This window comes from Hipposideros armiger, unplaced genomic scaffold (genome assembly GCF_001890085.2).
Source record: "Hipposideros armiger isolate ML-2016 unplaced genomic scaffold, ASM189008v1 scaffold_287, whole genome shotgun sequence".
Lineage (NCBI taxonomy): Eukaryota > Metazoa > Chordata > Mammalia > Chiroptera > Hipposideridae > Hipposideros > Hipposideros armiger.
The window spans coordinates 1,846,730-1,869,217 of record NW_017731637.1 but is presented as its reverse complement, the minus strand read 5'-3'; the positions used below and the strand labels follow the sequence as shown (position 1 = coordinate 1,869,217).

At 43.5% G+C, this 22,488-nt stretch overlaps 1 protein-coding gene across 5 annotated transcripts in view; it reads right to left on the bottom strand.

Moving 5' to 3' along the window:
* The window catches only part of LRCH1 (leucine rich repeats and calponin homology domain containing 1), a 206,940-nt gene extending 193,975 nt beyond the window's left edge, over nt 1-12,965 (bottom strand). For all 5 annotated transcript variants that reach the window (XM_019658684.1, XM_019658686.1, XM_019658683.1 and 2 more), the window contains exon 1: nt 12,300-12,965. In XM_019658684.1, coding sequence (XP_019514229.1) covers nt 12,300-12,870 — 571 coding nt within the window. In that variant the 5' untranslated portion in view covers nt 12,871-12,965. The remainder of the gene's footprint in view (nt 1-12,299) is intronic.
* Nucleotides 12,966-22,488: the final 9,523 nt, after the last annotated feature.

Sequence of the window (22,488 nt, the reverse complement as noted above, 5' to 3'; positions counted from 1 at the left end):
CTGCACCTGACCTCATGAATTGTCACAAAAACCCTGAGGGAGAAGAGTGTTTTGAGTTTTAACAAATTACAAACCTGACATTCAGAGAGATTCAGTAACTTGCTTCGAAGTCTAAAATTAATAAATCAGGGGGATAATACATAAAAAATATAAAAAATTAAGTAGAGAAGGGTTTAAACTCCTGTTTGTCTCCTCAGCAGGCATCTCCTGAGCCAGCTCTTCCTCAGCCTAGAAGCCCAGAGCCGACCCCTCTGACTTATGTCAACTCCTGCTCCCCACACCAGTGGGATGGGATCCCCATTCTGCTGGGCCCATTGCCCAAGGAGCCTGGAGAAGGGGAGGGCAACTTTCTGACCTTGGATCAGAATGGCCAGAGGGGAGAGAATTACCCCCCACAGGCAGGAGCTTCCTTCACACCCTGATGCCAAGATCCCCAGATTCAGAATTTCATGTCAGAACCAAGGTTGCATTTTTCCAAAGAAATAATAAACCACCATTAACATGAAGACCCACCTCTGCTAGGGTTAAATAGAGGGTTGGCGAGAGAACCAAACCACCACTTACTACTTGATTTCCACAGGAAAATGTGTTCCAAGTTCTAAGAAAAGCCTTGCTATGAAAGACGGTGGTGGACTTCTGGTTTGTGAGTCAGGGACTGCCCACATGTCTTTTAATATTTGCTATCCAATTTACACGGGGCCCAGGCATGTCCCACAAACCACACGCAGTAAAATCCTGAATTAACACATTTAATCTGTAACCACTATTAGTTTTATATCTTATTTTCCCCAGCTTTGGACCAGATGTCATTAAAGGTTTCACAAGTACATTTTGTTCTTTTAGGGACCTTCCACATGGCTGATCTGGGTTGGTTTCATCCGAGAACTATGTGGAGAGAGGGAAGTCTTCCATCCATCCCAACGTTGCCTCCTGGTGCCATGGAAACAACCTTTGCTGTTCAGGCTGTGAGACTGTGCATTGGGTTCAGTCGCCCACCAACTTGCTGTGTGACCTTGGTCAAATGACTTAAGCTCTCTGGGCCTCAGTGTCTTCAGCTATTAAATAAGGGAGAGGTATAAAAGGATGGTTTCTAGATATCTAAACTCCCTCTTCAGGCTACAATAGTCAAGAGAGCCATTTCAGAAGCAGGTGAATTTGAGCCAGATACAGGAAGCTGGGTGAAACCTAGATAAAAACTAGAAGAGTGTAGAGTTATTGAGCTCCTACTACAATGAAAACAAACACTTAGCAAGAATTAAATACTACATATATTACATATTTAATACATATATTTACATATAAATCACTTGGAGCAATACCTGGCATGGCAAAAGCACTGGATAACATCACCAGTTATTATTATAATCATTGTCCTCACAACAACTCTACTAAGTACACATTATTCCCATTTTACAGGTAAGAAAACTGATGCTCAGGGTTTAAACTATCTGGTCAGAGTGACAGTTTATAACTGACAAAGCCAACATGGAGACCCAGGTCTTTGAGGCTCAAAAGACCTATTTTTAACCCCTAAGTTATACTGATGGAAGAAGAGGGAAGAAAGCCCTTTTGGCGAAGGGCTGAACAGCTTTATCTGAAAATGACACTTAGCAATGAGATTGCCACACATGTACAGTACTTTCAGATACGGTATTTCTTTCATCCTTATGCAATTCTGAAAAGTAGGTAGGACTATTTTCTTAATCATCCACAGCTCCTTACACATGATAGATGCTCAAAAACTGTTTAATTTTACTGTATTGGCTAATTTCAGGCAATATTTGATATCTTAAAATCCCCACCACCTCCTTCAAAAGTCACTATAAGTCACCTGTTATATGACCTCTGGATATAACACTGGTTATCAAACACTTGCAAATGTTGATGAGAGGCAACCTCACCTTTGTTTTAACTACCATTGAGAGAAAAGAATGACTCTAGGGACCGGCCAAACAACAAAACGAAGATTCTAAATTTCTGAGAGATGGAACAAGGGCAGAGGGGCTCACACAAGTCAGAGTCACACATTTTTAAGTATAAAGGTGGCTCCTTCCCTACTTCACGGCACATTCACAGGCTCAACAACATTTATTGAGCCCAGATAGGAGCAGCATGAGCGCTGAGCTAGATCCTGGGAATGGGATGGTGAACAAGACAGACCTGGCCCCGGCCTCGTGGAAGGGCAGGCTTGTACAGATACAAAGTCAGTCTACCCAGGCTTGGCAGGGAGCTGTAGCCACCAGCTACACCAGGGGTGAGGATGTGCAGGGCTGAACTGTGTCCCCATTAATTCATGTTGAAACCCTAATCTCTCGTACCTCAGAATATGATTGTATTTGGAGATGAGAACGTTAACATGATAGTTAAAGTTAAATGAGCTCCTATGGGTGGGACGTCATCCAATGTGACTTAGTCCTTATATGAAATGAACATCTGGACCCACAAAGAAACATCAGGGATGCGTAAGCACACAGGAAAGGCCATATGAACACATAGGGAGATGGCAGCCATCTACAAGCCAAAGAGAGATATCTCCTGGGAAACCAGCCCTGCTGACACCTTGGACTCTCAGTTTCCAGAACTATTAGAAATAAATTTCTATTGTTTAAAACACCCAGTCTGTGGTGTTTTGTTTATGGCATTCTGAGCCAACTAATATAGTAAGTGACGCTGAGAAATAAAAAGATGCCATGTGAGAATAAGGTTATCACCAAGAAAAGGGAAGCAGATAAACAAAACATGCACATGTAGGGGATGACATCATGATAGATCCAAGATGACAGATTAAAAAATGTAGAAACTAGGAAAACATGCAAAAGAAGAGATCCAAGATGGCGGAGTAGATAAATGCTGTGCTTGCCTCATCCTGTGAACACATCAAAATTACAACTAAATTACAAAACAATCAGCCTGGAGAACCATCTGAAGTCTAGCTTAACAGAAGTTTTACAACTAAAGTTATAAAGAGGAAGCCACGTCGAGATGGGTAAGAGAAACAGAGATGCGAAACGGGCTGCTCCCACACACACATATGGCGGTTGAAACTCAGGAGAGGTATTTCGGCCACAGAGGTTCCCCACAAAGGAGCAAAGGACCCCAGACTCCCACACCAGGCTCCCCAGCCAGGAGTACTGGTGCCAGGAAGAGGAACACCCACAACATCTGGGAACAAAAAAAAAGTGGGGATTCTGAACCTCCAGGTGGGACGGAAGGCAGCAGGAAACCCAGATATCCTCTTAAGGGGCCCACACACAAACTCACTTGCTCACAGGCAAGGAAGGAACACTGACTCTGGGGGTGTCGGAGACATATGGGGAGAGGCTAAGTTGTGTAACTTCGAGGCAAGGACTGAAGGGACAGTGAACATTTTCCCTGTGTGGAGCCCTCCTCCATGCACCTGGGCAGGCAGGTGCCATCTTTCCTGTGCTGAGCCCACCCCCACAGGCCAAATCTGAATCTGAATGGCCTGGTGAGCTCTACTGCTCCACCTTGCTGACGAACTGAGACCCTGCCTCACCCAACTTGCTTACCACAGGAAGCTTTATCAGTGGCTGAACCTTGCTGGAGTCAGTAGGTGGCAGCAGGCCTTGGAGTGTCCTTGCTTTTTGCAGATTTACCCTAGACTAAGTATTGGTGGCAGTCATCCTCAGTTCACAGTGTGGCCTCTCTTATGTGCCTCCAGGTCCAGCAGAGGCAGTGACCAACCATGGATCACTTTTTAGTTCTTACCAGGTAGTCCCAGGCCAGTCATAGGCAGTGGCTGACCTGGGCCTGCACCACAGCCCCTCCCAAGAGGCCCCAGAGCCAACATACTTGAAGGTTGGCTTCAGACCACAGAAGAGCACCACTAATTAGCCCCAGGAGTGGAACACACAAAGGGTGGTCTCAACAGGCAACAGAGCTCGCTGGGGCAAATCCCACTCTGTGGGGTAAGCCCCCTGCACAGCAGCACGTAAGCTGTAGACATGGCCAAGGCCCACAGCCAGTCAGCCTGAGGGTCAATCCCACCCACGGACATGTCAACTGTAATCAAGGCTCAACTATTACAGGAAGGCACACACAACCCACACAAGGGACACTCCTGGAGCATTTGACTTACGTAACTAGGGAGACTGCCACTGGGCCCCACAGGACCCCTAGTATATAAGGCCACCTGGCAAGACTGGGAGACATAGCAGCCCTACCTAATACATAGAAGCAAACACAGAGAGGCAGCCAAAATTTGGAAACAAAGAAATATGTCCCAAATGAAAACAGAAGAAAATTCCAGGAAAAGAACTAAACAAAATGAAGGCAAGCAACCTACCAGATACAGAGTTCAAAAAAATGGTTATAAGGATGCTCAAGTAACTTAGTGAGAACTTCAACAAAGAGATAGCAAGCATTAAAAAGGACATAGAAACCATAAAAAAAAACCCAGTCAGAAGTGAAGAATACAATAACTGAAATTAAGAACACACTAGAAGGAATCACCAGCAAACTAGATGAAGCAGAGGATCAAGTCAGTGATTTGGAAGACAAGGTAACAGAAACACCCCATTGGAATAGAAAAGGAACAAAGAATAAAATTTTTTAAATGAGGATAGTTTAAGAGACCTCTGAAACATCAGGCATAACAACATTTGCATCATATGAGTAGCACAAGGAGAAGGGAGAAAGCAAGATGTTGAGAATCTATTTGAAGAAATAATGACTGAAAACTTTCTTAACCTGGTGAAGAAAATAAACATACAAGCCCAGGAAGCACTGAGAGTCCCAAAAAAGATGAACCGAAACAGGCCAACACCAAGACACATTATAATTAAAATGCCAAAGGTTAAACACAAAGATAATCCTAAATGCAGCAAGAGAAAAGCAGTTAGTTACCTACAAGGGAGCTCCCATAAGGCTGTCAGCTAATTTCTCAACAGAAACTTTGCAGGCCAGAAGGGTTGGCACAAAATATTCAAAGTGATGAAAAGCAAGGACCTACAACCAAGACTACTCTACCCAGCAAGGCTCTATCATTGAAAATCGAAGGACAAGGGCTGGCCAAGTGGCTCAGTTGGTTAAGAGCTCACTCAAGAGTGAGCTCTGAGCAACAGTGGTTCGATGCCTGGCCCGAGCTGAGCTGCCGCTGAGCTGCCAACAGATGGCAGGATGGCTCAGCTAAAAAATAATAATAATAATAATAATAATAAATAAATAAATAAAATCGAAGGACAGATAAAAAGTTTCCCAGACAAGAAAAAGCTAAAGGAGCTCATCACCACTGAACCATTATTACAAGGAATGGTAGAGGGACTTCTTTAAGACGGAAAAAAAACTGAAAGATCGAAAATTTGAATAATAAAACGGCAATAACTATATACACGTCTATCAACAATTGCTTTCAATGTAAGTGGATTAAATACTCCAATCAAAAACACAGGGTGGCTGAATGGATAAGAAAACAAAACCCTTACATACGCTGCCTATAAAAGACTCACTTCAGATCAAAAGACACACAGAAACTGAAAGTAAAGGGATGGAAAAAGTTACTCACGAAAATGTAAACAACAACAGCAAAAGAGCTAGAGTAGCAATACTTACACCAGACAACACAGACTTCAAAACAAAGGCTATATCAAGAGACAGAATGACCCAGTGATCCCACTTCTGGGTATTTATCTGAAGAAACTCAAAACACTACTTTCAGGGGATCTGTGCACCCATATGTTCTTTGCAGCATTGTTTACAATGGCCAGGATGTGCGGACAGTCTGGGTGTCCATCGATGAATGAATGGATAAAGAGGAGGTGGTACATATATACAATGGAATATTGCTCGGCCATGGAAGGGAATGGGTTCTTGCCATCTGTGCCAGTATGGATGGACCTGGAGGGTACTATGCTGAGTGGAGTATGTCAGACAGAGAAAGACAGATGCAATGAGATTTCATTCATATGTGGAATCTAAAGAACAAAATAAACAAACAAAACGGAAACAGACTCACAGATACAGAAAACATTTTGATGGTTGTCAGATGGGAGGGAAGTTGGGGTGGTGGGTGAAAATGGGGAAGGGATTAAGAAGTACACACAGGTTGTTACAAAGCAGTCATGGGGATGTAGGGTATAGCATAAGGAATATAGTCAATAATGTTGGAATAACTATGTATGGTGTCAGATGAGTACTAGATTTATCAGGGTGATAGATGGGAGGGGGTCGGGAGGAGGGTGAAAAAGATGAAGGGATTAAGAAGTATAGTTTATAGTTACAAAATAATTATGGGGATATAAAGTAAAACACAGAGAATATAGTCAATAATATGGGAATAACTATGTATAGTGCCTGGTGGGTACTAGACTAGTAAGCTACTTCTTAAATTATATAAATTTCTAACCACTATGCTGTACACCTGAAATTAATATAAAATAATATTGAATGTCAACTGTAACTGAAAAGTTAAATGGGGGGGTATGTGAAGGGCAATAAGTGGTCCAAATTTCCAGGTATAAAACAAATAAGTCATGGGGATGTAATGTACAGCATAAGGAATATAGTCAATAATATTATTACACAATGGTATGGTATCAGATGGTTGCTGGACTTCTCACAGTGATCACGTCTTTAGGTATATAAATGTTGAATAACTATTGTGTACATCTGAAACTAATATAATATTGTATGTTAGTTATATTTTTAATAAAAATATTTTTTTAAAAGTCTAGAGACTAAAAGTGGGCCGTGAGTAGGAAAGAGGAGATAGAATAATCCACTGATGTGTACCCAGCACTTTCTTTCTGTGATAGGCATGGAAAGCACATAAAAAAATAAGGAAAAACCCCTGCCTAGTCAGACCACACAGGCCAGTAAAGGAGGAAAGAGCTTAAACATGGGGAAAGTACCAAAAAAGGAAGGCAATAACTAACAAAAAAAAATGCCATAAGGAAATAATTCAAAGGTGCCTTCAGGCTGTGCATGATTCACTGCTCAGAGCTACCGGGAGGGGCTGGCAGAGAGCCTCCGTGTTGTGAGCGGGTTCAGGTACTGGGCAACATGCAAGTGAGGTAAGCAGAATCTTACAGGGCAGGGGGTAGGGAGAAGTGAGGGAAATGACCTGGAGAAGTGAAATGAAGGCAATCTAGAGGGAGACCAACCAAGTCAGAGAGTCTGCAGATGACGCTATATTTGAACTTGTCGCTGTTGCCTGCAGAGATAAAGGAAGTCAAATAAGAGCTAAGCTGATGGAACCAGGTCAGAGATATTGATGTTACTATTAATGGTGTATGCCATCAACATCCAAAATGTGAAAGATTATTAGAGGAATACACTGTGTAGCAAAACTCCATGACTTGCACTACAGGGTCAGCTGTCAAAAGCCAGGCCACAGGAGAAGCCAGACCATTAATAAAAGTAAGATGGGGCTTCTTTCTGACCATCTGGGAAGAACAAGAAAGAAGAAATTGAAGACTCACTGGGCTGGCGGGCTCCTGGTCCTGTTCTACCTCCCAGGTCTCTGGGCCCCTCCAGCAAAGAGACTGAGGTAACGCAGCAGAAAGAACAGCAAACATCAAAGAAGATCCCAAAATTGTCTAGCCAGACCCTGGTGACAAAAATGTCCTGGAAGAGTTTCAGGTACTGTAAACTGAGCTGGCTCAGTGTCAACATCATATTAACGGGGAGCAATCTTTTCTCAACAAGCAAAAAAATAAAATATTTCGGTTTTGCAAATCAAACATTGTTCTTCTCTTATCTGTTTTTTTCTTTTTTTCCCACCTATATCCTCCTTTATGGCTAGTGAAGGAGAGTGTGGTTGGGGGAAAACCATGAACACACACAGAAAGCTGGCTATGAAAGCATTTCCCTTCTATTGCGTTGCTGGAGTAAGCAGGAGAAGCCAAATTCTCACAGTTCGTCAACTTTCTGTTCACGTAAACAATCTCACTTTATTTTTGAATTACTTTGTGGGAGCAGATGGCTTCCAAACGTATGACTTCTTACTACAGTATATGGAGGCATTACTACTGAACTCTTAAATTAAATTAAAAATGAAGATAACAGAGGTGTGCTTCAAGTTTGCATCTATATTGGTAGATCTAGTTTTCTATTATTGGTAGGCTTACGTGGAATTCTGACCTTCCTTTTTTTCCTCTTTCTTTTCTAGTTTTTGATGGTTTTTTTGTTTGTTTGTTTGTTTGTTTGTTTTTGTTGTTGTTAAACAATGTATATCACACACCAAAAAAACCTATCTGAAATATAACAGCAACTGAAAATTCTGGTGCATAAAAACTTTCATGCAACAAAGAAGTAGTTGCAATAACAGAAGCCTCTAGACTGCCTATAAGTTATACATAAATAAAGGCATCTGATATGTAAATATAGTTCAATTTTATGTCCTACATCCTTAAGCCTTTTATGATAGACTATAATTTTATAATTTGAAATAAACACTGCAATTAACACCAACTTACCTTAATTCCAACAACTGACACAATCATTGAAAGAGTTCACAAACAGCGATCTTGGTGACATTACCAGATCTACACGCAAGCCCAGGCCAGTTTCCACTAATGTCTCTCTAAGGCAGAGTCTAGTTTTCCAAAAAGCTAAACGAAATCTGGAAAGTAGCATCACAAACAGTTTCTTGTGAAGCATAGACAAAAACTCAAGTTATGAAGCCTAACTGACGAAGCCATAACTTCCTTAACAGAGAGTTCATAGCATTTCTGCCATTGAAATTGCCAAATCTCTGGAAAAGCATACTCAATACAGCACCCGGGGAGAGTAGACTTTGGGGAGATATGAAGAGAAAGTAAATGCTGCCCAGTCTAAACATAAAGTCTTTATACCTATATAGACAGAGATAAATAGATAGATAGATAGATAGACAGACAGACAGATAGATGTGAAGAAGGGAAAAAATACAAAAGTACACACAAAAGGGAGAAGCAACTTACAGTTAAATAAGCAATGATGAACTTGAGTAACAGGATAGAAAAAGTCTATCCTGAAGGACAGCAAGAGCAAACAGAAACTGACCTCTGAACTGATCAAAATGAACATGGATTTCAAAGGGTAGCTACCTTTTAAATGCTTACACCAAAAAAATCGCTAAACTACAACACGAAAATTTTAAGTGTGCAACAAAACTCAAAAAAAAAGAAATTTAGTCAGTTATTTAAATAAAGTTTAAAATAGTGAAGTGTGCTCAATTTTAGCCTAATAACACACACCGAAAATCAAATGAGACGTTGCAACAACTGACAAAATATCCAGTAAAATTATTTCAATGATGAAGGTCAAACTTTGGGCTGAAGTGAAACCATCAGGGTCCAATCACGATCTTGAGCATATTACCTGGCTTCTCTTAAACGCAATCTCCCCGGCAGTAAATGAGGCTACGAATAGGGTTCTAGAGAGGACTGAGAGGGATAATGCAGATAAAGTACTTGGCACACAGCAGGGTTCACACACCAAGTGCTAATCTTGGCTCTTTTGTTCAAGCTTCTCCCATTCAGCCAGTGTCACCAGTGCCACCAGGCCTGCATGGATCAGTCTTTCTTTCCCCTTCTCCCCTGCAAAAAGACCAGACCCTGACAACAAAACTATTTTCACTCAAACACCAGTAAATCAATAGGCTCAAAGTGAGGGCCTGAGTGAGAGTATTTTTCCTATGAGAGTGCGTTTGCACTGGAGAGGCCGTTTAGACATCTACTGAGCGGCCCAGGTCCTCTATGTTCCTGTGTTTGCATCTTCTGTTCAGATAAACTACACTGCCCAAGAGTGAAGCTCTGCATAGGTGGCTGCCAGAAGAGGTACTTGTACAAGGCAAACCCCATGGCCTGTACTGTAAAACGGAACAGTGAGGAAAACCTTTCTATGTCACTCCCTATCTTACAAAATGGATGAAAAAGTACACTTTACATCTTAGGTCTTCAAGGATCTTCAGTGCCGTTCTGATTTTAAGAGATATTCTGTAAACTAAATATTAACCCAGGAGAAACCACTGTCTTTATTGTATATGTTACTACTCACACTCGCCACTCTACTAGAACTCTTTATATAAAGGAAATGTCAACACTGTGCAAGCTGGAGGTAATTTTAACTCTTGCTTTATTTTGGTTTTTGCTCTTCCAAATAAGGACTGGAGCTCAGTCAATGCCTTTAGAACAAGGGCAGAATACATTGGCTTTACACCCAAAGATATTTTGCAGAAGCAATTCTTAAAGATTCAGATACTCAAATTTCATGTAAAATAGCTGACTACACTGAATACTCTTTTATATTTATTGGGTTGTCTTAAGTTTCTACAAACTTTTGGTGACATTCCCCCTCCCATAATTAATATTGCATTTGTTTTACTGGAGTTAACATTAAGTCTCTGAGTTTTAACTCTTAGAATTTTCTGAGCATGACACATGTGCAAATAAAGTTCATAATTAAAAGCTTGTAAAACTCACAACCTAAGCTCACCACAAGCAAGCAAAAGAGGAGAATTGGAATATTTGTAAGCATTTACCCCACATGGCAGGTTCTTAACCGAAAGATGTCCCTGCTTTTAAAAGCACAGGTTTTCTCAAAGAAATGCCAACACAGCAAACACATCAAGTTCACCCAGCTTTGGAAATAAACGGCAGCATAACTGAAGTAGAGGAACAACTTTCAAGCCCCCCTACTGAAGGTACAAACACATTATTGTTGGTCATGCCAGTTCCATTTTCTGCAGTCATATCCAACCTTTCCATAGTTCCTGGTACACCCTACGACAAAAGGGAAGTAGTCCTTAACAGATTTTTTTTAAGTTAATGTTTCAGGCAATTCTTGGAATAACTTCCACTTGAGAAAATGTAACTGAGAGGTCCGTCCAATCAAGAGACTCCCCAGCTGTTGACAGCTCAACTCTGGAAATTCCCTCCTTTTTTGCCCATTCCTGACTATCCCTAAATCCAAATTACCAAGTTTAATGACCCTGAAGTGCCCCTTTTGGGTCCAATGAACTCAGAACTGTCTAAATATTCACTGGGACCCTCGATAACTGTTTACTGAAGTAAGCGGGGGAAGGCACTGGAAACCTAGCTCCAAAAGCCAACTGCTTGCTCCCCTGACCCACCCCTTCCTTCCCCTACAAGAGCAAACTGGGAGATCCGGAGCCGACAGCTTATCCAGGACCCAGGGGGCCTGACACTGGGCTCACACGGTAATGACAGCCAGAAGGTCTGGGCACTGGTTCCAGAAAGGGGCACCCACTGCCCTGGGAAATGCTGGGCGCTTGGCAAGATAGGAATCCTACCCCGGGAAGCTAAACCAGATGGTAAGAAAGCAAATCAGTTGTGTAGGGATCCGAAGGCCTGAATCGCGTCCCACCACCCTCCTTCCTGTTTATAGATCCCGCTCCAGTAACTCCAACTACCAAAGAGAAAGCAGACGTCTTAGAAATATGTCAACACATGACATAACTTGAAAAAGCTGGCTGCTCATTGGCGCGAGTTACAACTTGTCGGGCTCACACAGGAAAACCGGCTCACTTTAATTACTTTTCTTTTAATAATGCCATGCCGTTCCTTCCAGGGCCCCCGCAAAGATCGGGTTACTGAGAACTAGGTAGCCTCAGTGGTAGGAACCAAACCGTGTGGGCGGTGAGCTAAAAGCAAGGAGGAACCAGGGAGCCGACCGCCGGCGAAGGGGCTGCGGATTCGGATTCACTACAGTCGCAGCGGCTCTTTCCTCGCACAGGCGCAGAAAGAGGAAGCCTGGGCACCTCCTCGCAGTCCGCACCAAGTTGCCGGATCGCTTGGCCATGTCGCGGCGGGGGGCTCGCGGCACTGCGCCGATGCCCTCGGGTCGGCCAAGGGCGCGCCACCTTTGTTTGGGTTTCCCCACCAGGACAGGCGACGCCCCGACGCAAAGACGGTTTGCCTGGGTCAGAGGCGCAGACGCGGCGCCCGGATTCCCAGCCCTGCGCCGGGCCCAGGAAGCCGGCGCGGCGGTCTCAAACATCCCACTTCCACAGCGCGCACGCGGCGCGCCCGCCAGTCCCAGCACGGCGGCCAGTGCCCCGGCGGAGCCGCCTCTGCGTGGGGAACCGGTGACCCGCACGCCCGCGGGTGCCGCGGCCGCATGCACCCCAGCTCTCCCGAGGCTGCACCACCGGTCGCCGGGCGAGGCGGGGGGTCACCGTGCCCTCTGCGGGGACCGCCTCTCCCGCACCCACGCGGTCCCTTACTCGGGAGAACATGGGTCGATGGGCTCCCTGGCGAGGCCACATCTCATACCGGCCACCGCGTCGGGGAAGGCGCGACAGACAGCCACTCACACTCACTGCCTACCCCTCTCACCTGCCTGCACCGTGTCCGAGAGGTCGTGCCCGGGAGTCGCAGTCCTGGGAAATTCCTTCAGTTTCCTGGCGCTGAGGTTCAACCCCCCGGAGTTGGCCGCTTCCTCCAGCGCGCGCTCCAGCCCCCGGTTCAAGGGCAGGTTGAAGCCCCCACTGCCGCCGCTGCTGCCTCCCCCAGCCCCGCTGTTGGCTCCGGCTCCTCCGTGGTGCTGATAGGGGTGGTGGTGGTGGTGGGGATGATGATGTGGGTGAAGAGTAGCCACCGAGAGCGCAGAGACGAAAGGTTGGGGTTCGCTTCCCAGCGTCGCCATCTTCTCCCGCCCCCCCAACCCCGCCCCGCCGCTCCTGCGGAGGGGGTCACAGCTCTTCCCCGGGAGGGGGAGTCGGCACCTCGGACCGATTCCCTGCAGTGCTCCACCGAAAGATGCTGGAAGAAGAGGAGGAGGGTGTGGCAGGCTCGCGGAAAGAAGGGCGGACGAAGAGGAGGCAGTGGCTGTTCGGTCTCGAGGGTTTCCTGTCCCCGGGAAGCTAAGGACTGCGGCGGCGGCGGCGCGGCGGCAGGCAGCGCGCATGTGTCTCCACCCGCCCCTGCGCCCTCCTCTAGGCGGCTCTCCCCTCCTCCGCCGGCAGATCTCTCCTCCTCCTTCCCCCAAGCTGTCAGTCCAGCCCCGAGACTTCCTCCGTGGCTAGCCCTGCTGGCACACGCTGCTTCGCTGATCTTGGCCCGCAATCGGGGTATGAGGGGAAGATGGGAGTATGGGGGGCTGTGCGGGGTCGTTTTCATTTAGACGCCGAACTCCTCTGGCTTGCATTTTGCTAACCAGGGGATGTGAGGGGACAAGAGGTTTTAGGGAGTCTGAGAAGACGGCGACAAGGCAATAGATGGGATTTGAAATACAGTGAGATCACGGGGAGGTGAGAGGTTATCTCAGTTCTGCGAATTATTCTGGCTCCTTGACCCGGAGTTCCCCCCAGAGGCAGTTTTCCACTGTGCTGTCAAGCCAACAGACAATCCCTGGCATTTGGGCGCCTACAGTGAGCCAGGCACTGGTCTGGGTAGTCTACATTAATTATCTCATTCATCCAGGAACCCCGTGGGGAGAAAAATTGTTTTCTCCAGTCTACAAAGGAAGTTAAGAAACTTGTCAACGTCACCCAGGCAGTCAGAGGCAGAGCTGGATTTGAGCTGGTAGCCCGCAGATTCTAGGGTTGTCCCTCCTGTGTTCTCCTAGGCCACCAGCAGACAGGAGTAGGGCAGGAGAGTGATGGTAGAAAACTGCAGACCCAGAATGGAAGGACTTTCAAAATGAGGGTAGTTTTTATGGTGGACAGAATATATTATCATATGAGGAAGGGAGGCTGCCTATGGCTGACTGAGCCCCGGAATTGGGTGATGCGGGGAGAGGTTAGAAAGCTAGTGATCCCAACAAGCCAGTAACTCAGTCATGAGTTGAACCTGTGCACAGGTCTCTTCGTGTCCTTGTGCTGCTCCTTTTCCTTGCCCCTGCGGGGCATGGAAACTGCTTGCAAGCAAGCAAATTCATGTTCTGCTCAGATCAAGGCTGGCACACCAGCTGCGATAGAACATCTGACATGTTAAGGGCATACCAGCTGGAAGACTGATAAAGTACCACTCCTTTCCGAAGTTTCAGCTCCCCCTCTTCTACCTAGGGTCTTTATTTTTGCTCTATAACCAAGGTTTAATTGTCACTGTAAGCAATTTGGCTAGGGGAAATCAAGATGCACATCAAGTAGGAAAATAATGCAACCCTTGGAGTCTGTGCAGGTCTTTTAAATGGTGATGCAGAAAGGTGATGGTCTGGGCAAAAGGCTAGAACTTGTGACTTCATGGACTTTGCACTAAAGTATGGCATGATTATGGCCACTTGTATTGACTGTATGCATAGTTACCCTTAATTCCTACAGGATTCTAGGCTGAATAAAACATTCTAATCTCCTCAGAGGAGACAAGCGCCACCTGCTGGTATCCTGTCCCCCAAATTTCCTCTCAACAACCCTTCTCCACTCAGCCTCCCAGACTTTTAAAAACCAGACTTGAATATAATAATAGTAAATGAAAGTTTACTTACATCACTTATAAAAACTAACGTACTGCCCCCTTTCTTCACTGGCTTTTCAATAGGCCAGTAGGGACAGAGAGAGAGAGAGAGAGAGAGAGAGAGAGAGAGAGAAGAATTTCAATTGAAAATCTTTAGCTAAAGCCAGGTGGTAGGTAGTCTGCCTGAGCAGTTTGCAGGGTACAGTTGAAGACATCTGGCAGACTGCAATTATAGTTAGACCATGAATTGTGGTGATGTAGCATATAGAGCATAATCTTTTTTTTTAATACCACCAATTCTTTTTTAGAAGAAATGATGGAATATGCAGGATTTGCTTTTGAACAAATAGAGTAGTCCTTATGTTAAAATGACCTACTCATTATAGCTTACTTTACCTTCTAAAGCTTTACCTTACACTTTACCTCAAAGTGTAAACTCCTTAAGGGAGGAACCTGTTCATCTTTGCAACTGCCTCCTCATATTCCAAAATCTAGAAGAGTACTTAGTATATAACAAGCACATAATGAATATTAGTAACTAAGCATTGCACAAGAGACTAAGTGTTTTACACATTGTCATTTGTTGATGCATCTTTCAAATGATGTCCCTGAATAAAGAAGTTTTTCCTTAAAATGGAGGAGAGCACTTGACCCTTGAAACTGAAATCAATTATTTCTATTCAAGAAACTCGACGAGCCATTTTCTCTTGCCATCTTGCTTCTTCATTCTTTTTTTCAATAAGGTGGATATCTCTGTTTTGTTTAATATCGTTTTTACTTCTTCTGAAAACAGTGCCCTCCTCCTGTTCCACTCTCCCTACTCTATACATATAGTCCCCCTGGAGCAGCTGTGGTACATTGACCCAAACTGGCTGCCTTGGTTAGTCCAGAAGTGGGTTTCCGACCAAATGCAAGAGCACCCAGATGATCCTGATTGTGTTCAGACCCTAGCCTAGACTATGACTGTTCCTGATTCGTAGCTTTGGTTTCTATGAGATATCCAATAAACATATTTATAATATGCTCTGCTGTTTACTTTAGTCTGTTTTATTTGATTTTCTGTCAATGCAACCAAGAGTTCCAAGTAATATATTCAATTTACCATATTTTGATCTTTATTCCCCCTTGTTTTCCTATATAGCCTTATTTTTGGATAGTCCAAAAATAATCTTCTACAAACTATTTGGATGATGCCAGCAGACTTTTTTCATGCTTTGTCTTTATAGCTTCCAATCATTTCACTAAGTTAATGGAATTCAAATTATGGAGAAAATGGGGGAAAATAGAAATAGTCTCAGCTTGAAATATTGGCTATTAGGAGAAAAAATGATCAATTTCATCAACAAATGAAAAAAATGTTAGAACCCATTTTTTAAAATTCTTCTTATGCTTAGAAAAGATAGCAGATCATAGACTTTTCCACATTTAAAACCCAACTCTTTTTTTCATGCCCGAAAAATGGAACCGTGGACAAGCTTAAGACATTCTGTCTAAGAATGGTAGATTTGGGCATAGCTGTTCAGCCCATACCACTTTCTCAGAAAATCACTGAGAAATCTGGTTTTGGTGGGAGCTTGAAGCATTTGCTGACAGGTGAGCATGGTCAGCCATGTGTGTCCTTCATGGTCCTGAATGTCCCCCTCCAGTGACAGCTAATTGGACAAGAGGGACTGACCAAGTCCAGTCATCCCAAGGCAGATGAATTCACCCATCAGACTCTCCTAAAAATGGAAGCAAAAACATACTGAGACTGTAGTCAAGTAACAACAGGCATTTGACCCCAAGGCAGACAGAATCAAGAGCTTATTCACATCTTTTCACCTTGACATTCTCCAACTTCTCCACTTTAGTTTCCCCTTTCCTAAAAAAGGAGCAAGAATAATCTCTGATTAACATGGCCCTTTTCTGGTTACTCCCTCTATATGCTATCAGCACTAAAAATCCTGTTTGTACTGTATCTGTAAATATTTAACAGTAAATATCTATAAATGATCAGGGTATGTTTGTATTCATCAGCTTTTAAGAACATCAAGGGCAGAGCTCAGGCCTTTTTTTTTTTTTAAACCTACTGCCTAGAAGATTCAATAGATAAAGTTGTCTGACTGAGATATTTGTATATTATAAGGCAACTAATAACACCAACATAAATTTCTTGGAAGATAATCAATAATACTACCTTGGACATATTTAGGAAAATTTTCCAGCATTCCAAAACACTAATTTGAACCAGTTGGTTAGTGATGCAGTGACCCTGGAAAAATGGGCAAAATTAGGGCTATGTCCTGAATTTTTCATAAAGCTGAATGCATTCAATTTCAATAATTATATGTAAACGTGAGACTGTGCCTTTCTTATTTTTTCCCCAGTGGGGGGAAAAAAAGAATAAAACAATGGTCATCATAAATTTGGGTGTTTATTAGTATATTTATTTTAAAGAAATAAAAAGTAGCTTATGAGAGCAGCTCCCAAATTAGTTTTATTAATGTTACTTATCTATGAAATCAAAAAACCTAGGAAATATTTGCTGAGACTCTTGGTTTTCTTTTTTTCTTTCTTTTTTTTTTAAGATTTTATTGGGGAATGGGGGAAGGGGATCAGACAAATTGCTGTCCTTTTGTTCTTCAGTCTAGTTGTGGAAGACATCGCTTCACTGGCCCATGTTGGTATTATTATTGCACTCTTCCCAGGTGAGGCAGATAGGTCGCTGGTCACTGGACGGCCACTCACGGTGTCTCTTGGCAGCTCACGCAGGCTGCTGATTGCTCACAGTAGCTATGGCAGCCCACTGCAGCTCCACTGCAGCCTACGCAGTCACTGGCGACTTATGGCAGCCCAGCTCCAGGTCGAGCTGTTGTTCACTATCTTAGCTGTAGAGGGCACAGCATCACTGGCCCTAATGTGGGATCCGAACCGAAGTCCTGATGCTCAGAGCTGCCATCCCAAACCAACTCTTAATCAACGCACCATTCGCCCGGCCCCTCTTGGTTTTCTTAAAATGGAATTAGTCATACTTAACTTCAGTTACCCACCTTCAAGCACTTTCTCAAGCTTTGCTCACACCAATGCCATGTGAGTCTGTGAGAGCATGGCTTGTATCTCTACCCCACCTTCTATGTTCTAGGCATTCCCATTCCAGAATGCATCACAAGTCTGAAAAGAAGATATTGCTGCCTTTGGATTTGGAAATACTTCACAGTGGATTATTGTCCAGACCCAGCTCTTTGCCTCTCTCCATCCAAAACCCCCACCAACAAAGTTCTCAAGCCCGGGTAGCAACTCATTTTTACTTCTCATGGAACAAAGTAGCAGCCGGTACTACCATGTGTCCAGTTCCTGCTCTGCCTTTCTCCGTGCTCTCTCCCAGACTAAAGTGGAGCTCTCACTCCTAGACCAGGGAGACTTTATTTACATGTTCCTTTCCACTGTAGCTTCCATTAAATAAAGAAACCACAAAATCTGGGCCATCCCGATAGGAGTTTCAGAGGCTGCCTTCTAGAATCATTCTCTAAATGACAATAGAGGAAGCTGTCTGTGAATTAATAAATTATATATGCTTTTAGTCTTCTCATAGTCTTTTCATAAATATACTTGGTCTCATGATACAATGCCAACTTTGCATGATTTTGTTATTATTTTTAAATGAGATTTTAAATACATACATATATATATACATATATATATACACACACACAAGATATTATAACCAGTTGTGTAGCAGAAAGACAACATTCTGACCTAGAATTCATGAGAGATAATAGCATTTTGAAAGAGTCTATGAGAAAAATATAGTTTGGACCACTCTAGGTGAGAAGCTTATTGTAACAAAAAGAATTTCTTTGGCTTAATGAGGTTGATAGCTCCTGATTTCTGTCAGAAGTTTCTTAAGAGACTATCAGGGGAAAAGTCACTGGAAAATAGGACTGAAAGGCACCAGTTGACAGGACTTTAATTTATAAAGAAATGCATTTTTAAGGAACTGGCTTTTTAAACATGTGAATGTAAATATTAGCTAATAGCTTTGCTATGATTGGGTCCCCTAAATATTGCACCTATTCATTTTATTATGTTATTGGTTTATAATATAGTGCATGTTACGTTATTTGTTTGTAATATAATGAATACATGAAACATTTCGGGGAACCGATTATTTGTTTATGAATAAGTTGTTTAACTTACATTGATACACTAAAGCAGAATTATCTAGTGTGTGTTCCTCCCAACCTTAGTTCTTTAGACTGTTAATAATAGGCATTGTGTATAAAGGATTTCATTGCCCAATAAGTGTGGGTTAATAAAAAAGTTTAGAAGCTATTTTACTCTGGGACCTCTCAGAGTCTTTGATATGCTAATTGCATTGTAAATATGCAAAAGGGAGACATGGTTCACATCCAGCTTTTCTCATATGTACTTAACTAATAAATCTCTTCTTGCAAGACTGTTATCCTTGGACCATATTGAGAAACTCTAGACTGGGGTAATCTCTTTTACTGATATTATCTATAATATATCACAACTTAACGGATTAAAATATATCTTCAAATCAATATTTAAAATGAGGCCAAGTATCACTAATGTAGACCCTCTTCAGCGGAATACCATTCCAGGCCTGTTGTTCATTAGGTGGATTTTAAAAGAACTAAAACGTCTTCTATTTGTATGGAAGGTACTTTGCATCTAACTAAAACATTAATTTATGTTACATTCCCCAAAGGCAGTTTTTTAGACTCTTGTTGTCATTACAGGGATATTTTCCAAACCCAAGGCTGTCATTACTGCCTCGTCAAACGTACAACTATGGAGTGGCTCCCAGAGTGGCTATCCTTCCCAGATTTAGTCGGAAATGCACTCTGGCTACAATGATATGAAGCTTTCTGCCCCCAGGTACTATCACTGACTGTTCAGTGCACACAGGGTTGAGATGTAGAGAACTTCAAGTTATTTCTCAAGTCATTTCAGTGCATACTGAGAGGAGGGGGGGCATACCTAGACTTAGGAATACGACTGGACTATGAAACAATGGCGCAGGAGCAAAGGAACATCTCAGAAAGAAAGGTCATCTCATTCTTATCTCCTGGCAAACCAGGGCAACAGGTAGCACAATATACCATGGTTCAGAAGCAAAACCAGTCAGAACTTGTTAAATTTCTGGTTGTTACAGAAAGAACAAAGTCAGCACTAGTGTGGTTGGGACTAGAGTACTGACCAGAAAGGAGGTGAACAGTGCTGGGCTCCCTAACGATAACTACAGGAGAGTGTGTTCGCAGGTCTGTCACAGCCACTGGAGCCCCAGATAATCTAGGAAGAGCAAGAATAGTCTTGTGCTCATGCAAGTTGAGGCAAACTGATGACAGAGAGAATGTATGGTAGAGCCCAGCTTGGGAAGAAATGTCCAGTAGGTAAACAGAACCCTGGCCCAATTGGCTGGGATTCAAGACGAGTCTTCAGGCTTGGTGGTGAGCAATAGTCCAGTCAGGAAGCACTTGTATGGCACAGAACATCTCCACAAGGTTGTATAAGAAATTGCTAACAGTGATTGCTGTGGGAAAGAAAACTGGGAGAATAGCATGAAGAAGAGACTTAATCATTCTCCAGATACCTACTTGTTCAGTATAAATGTTTCACTTGTGCATCTATAACTCCTTTTAAAGCAATTAATTAATTACATTTTTACAATACCAGTGGAGGAGATTGAGCGTGGATCAATAGTCACCAGGGAACTGACGGTGAGTCCCAGGAAAGATTTAAGTGATGTAAAACTCTGTGGAATGAATTGGAAGCGAAGAAGCAAGCCCGATGGCTGACACAGTGATAGCAGATGACATAAGGAGGGCTCGGATTACAATGCGGCGCAGGGTATGCGGAAGAATGGATGGATGAAACATATTTGGAAGGAAGATACAACAGAGCTTCAGTATTCTACAAAAACTTGCTGAGCCACTTCGAAGTCATAGGCAATGCTGGGTACCAGCCCTGTCTCTGCCCTGCAGTCACGCAAAATGCCAGAGGCAAAGAAAGGGGCCCTGGAAAGCCCTGTCTTGAGGAGCACAGTTCCAGGACAGTTTACGATCATCCAGGCTGCAGAGATAAGAGGAAGGCAAAGGCAGTAGAAATAGTAGGTGTAAGCTATTTACTCCAAGGATTTGGAGGTTAGGTGGAAGGAAAAAGATGAAAAGGGGACCAAAAAAGGGCAAACAGAGCAAATAAAAACTGGTTTAATGTTTAAAATAGAGAAGATTTGAAAGGAGAAGACAAAGCCTGAGTGGAAGATTGGAGCGTCCAGAAGGGTGACGTGGGGTGAGGGTGGAGTAGACAATTGGAGGCATGACGGGCCAGGACAGGGGGGGACGAGAAGGGTGGAATCCAGGGTAGATGGAAGGACTCAGCTGCCTCCCCTGAGCCTGGAGCAAAACAGTAAAAAGACCTAAGTAAAGACATGAATGTGCCAAAGCAGCAAATCACACACCTTTAGGATTGTATGCTGAAGGATTAGGAATCTAAATATATATCATTTGCTAAGAGCAGAACTGGAGGTTGGAGGTGGGAAGGGAGACTTATAAACAATATTTTGAAATAAAAAAACCACAGAGCATGTACCCCATTGTAATCAGAATTATTCAGTCTTTGGCTTTCAGCCCTAACTAGCACATTAACTTATCACTGAAGTCTTGATTCTGCCCACAAGTGATGTTTTTCCTGTCAGATGTATCTATTTGCTTATCATCCTTCCATGGATTGCAAAATCCAACATGTCTAAAAACATCTAGCTTGGGGTTTAAGATAGAAAAATAAACCGGCTCCTAATAAAAGACCAGTTCTTTCCCAATACCTCTCTGCAGACAGGGCCACACCACGGAGTTTGTACCTAGCCTGTCGTGTCCTCAGCCAGGGAGTCCTCAGGAATCTTGTTCAATTTCCCCATTCTACAGATTGGGAAACAAACAAATCCATGAAGGTGAATTACCCAATGTTGTTCAGCTGGCCAGTGCAGAATGGGGACAAGAACTCAGCTCTCCATTTCCTATCTATTGTGTTCTCCTTGTCCCTCGTGAGAACCGAAGTCACTGACCATGCCACTACCTGCCATGTTCGGACATCAGTTCCTGCCCTTCCATCAATGTGGTTTGTTTGCTTCCTGCCGGGGTTTGACTTTATTAAAGGGAGATAATCTAGGGTGATGGTTTACAGAGCTGACACTAGGTAAGGGCTGTGGTGGGAGCTGGTCCAAGGGACTTGACCAATTCAAGCTCTTGGATCAGCCAGCTGAGGGGTGATGTACTCTTAAGTACCCAAAGGCCAGGCAAAATCCAAGGCCATGAATTATTTAGGATCCCTTCTGCCATGATTAGAAAGGCTGGGTTCTCTTGGTCTCCATACTAGTGGCTACAAAATATTTGGGGGGTTGCAGATCCTTTGAGTTTCTTTAACAAATTATATACCCTCTTCCCAGAAAAATGAACATTAAATCCTGCATACACTCATTTGTATACAATTTCAAAGGTATTCGAGGCTCTCTGAACCTTGAAGGGCTGGTCAAGCATCATCTCATCAACTTTGACTCTGAAAAAACCTTCCCTATTGAAAAAAATCTCAAGAAAAGTGGTTTATTCCAAAAGACAATCTCAGAAAATATTCTACTTTTTATGTACAGCAAGTTTTTCTTCTGCACCCTTAACGTTTCCCTTGGGTACAGATGGAATTGTGTGGCATTGGAACTGTGTGGCATTGGAACTGTCTTCCACACATAAGTAGAGGTGGAGGGTAGCCGAGGTGTGATGGTGAAGATTTCTCCACGGTGACCATGGACCCTGTATTTAACACTTTAAACTCCTGTTCAGGCTTTCACAGTCACTTACACACCAGCTTTGATCCCCGCCCAGCCTGTCCTAATTGCCTCCCACAGGCCAGGTTAGATTATTCATGTGTGCTCAGGCCCTTTCCAGCATTTCTGCCATCTGGCTAATGATGGGACACCATATGTTAGCAGCAGGATATGGGCACCCGCCTATGGGTTGGGGCACAGACCTACCCTCATGAACAGCATGGCTTCCCAGTGTGTGGCTCACACCCCAATGACACAAGGCAACTCTTTTGCATGAGTCTGCAATTAGGACACAAACGACTGAGGTCCCTC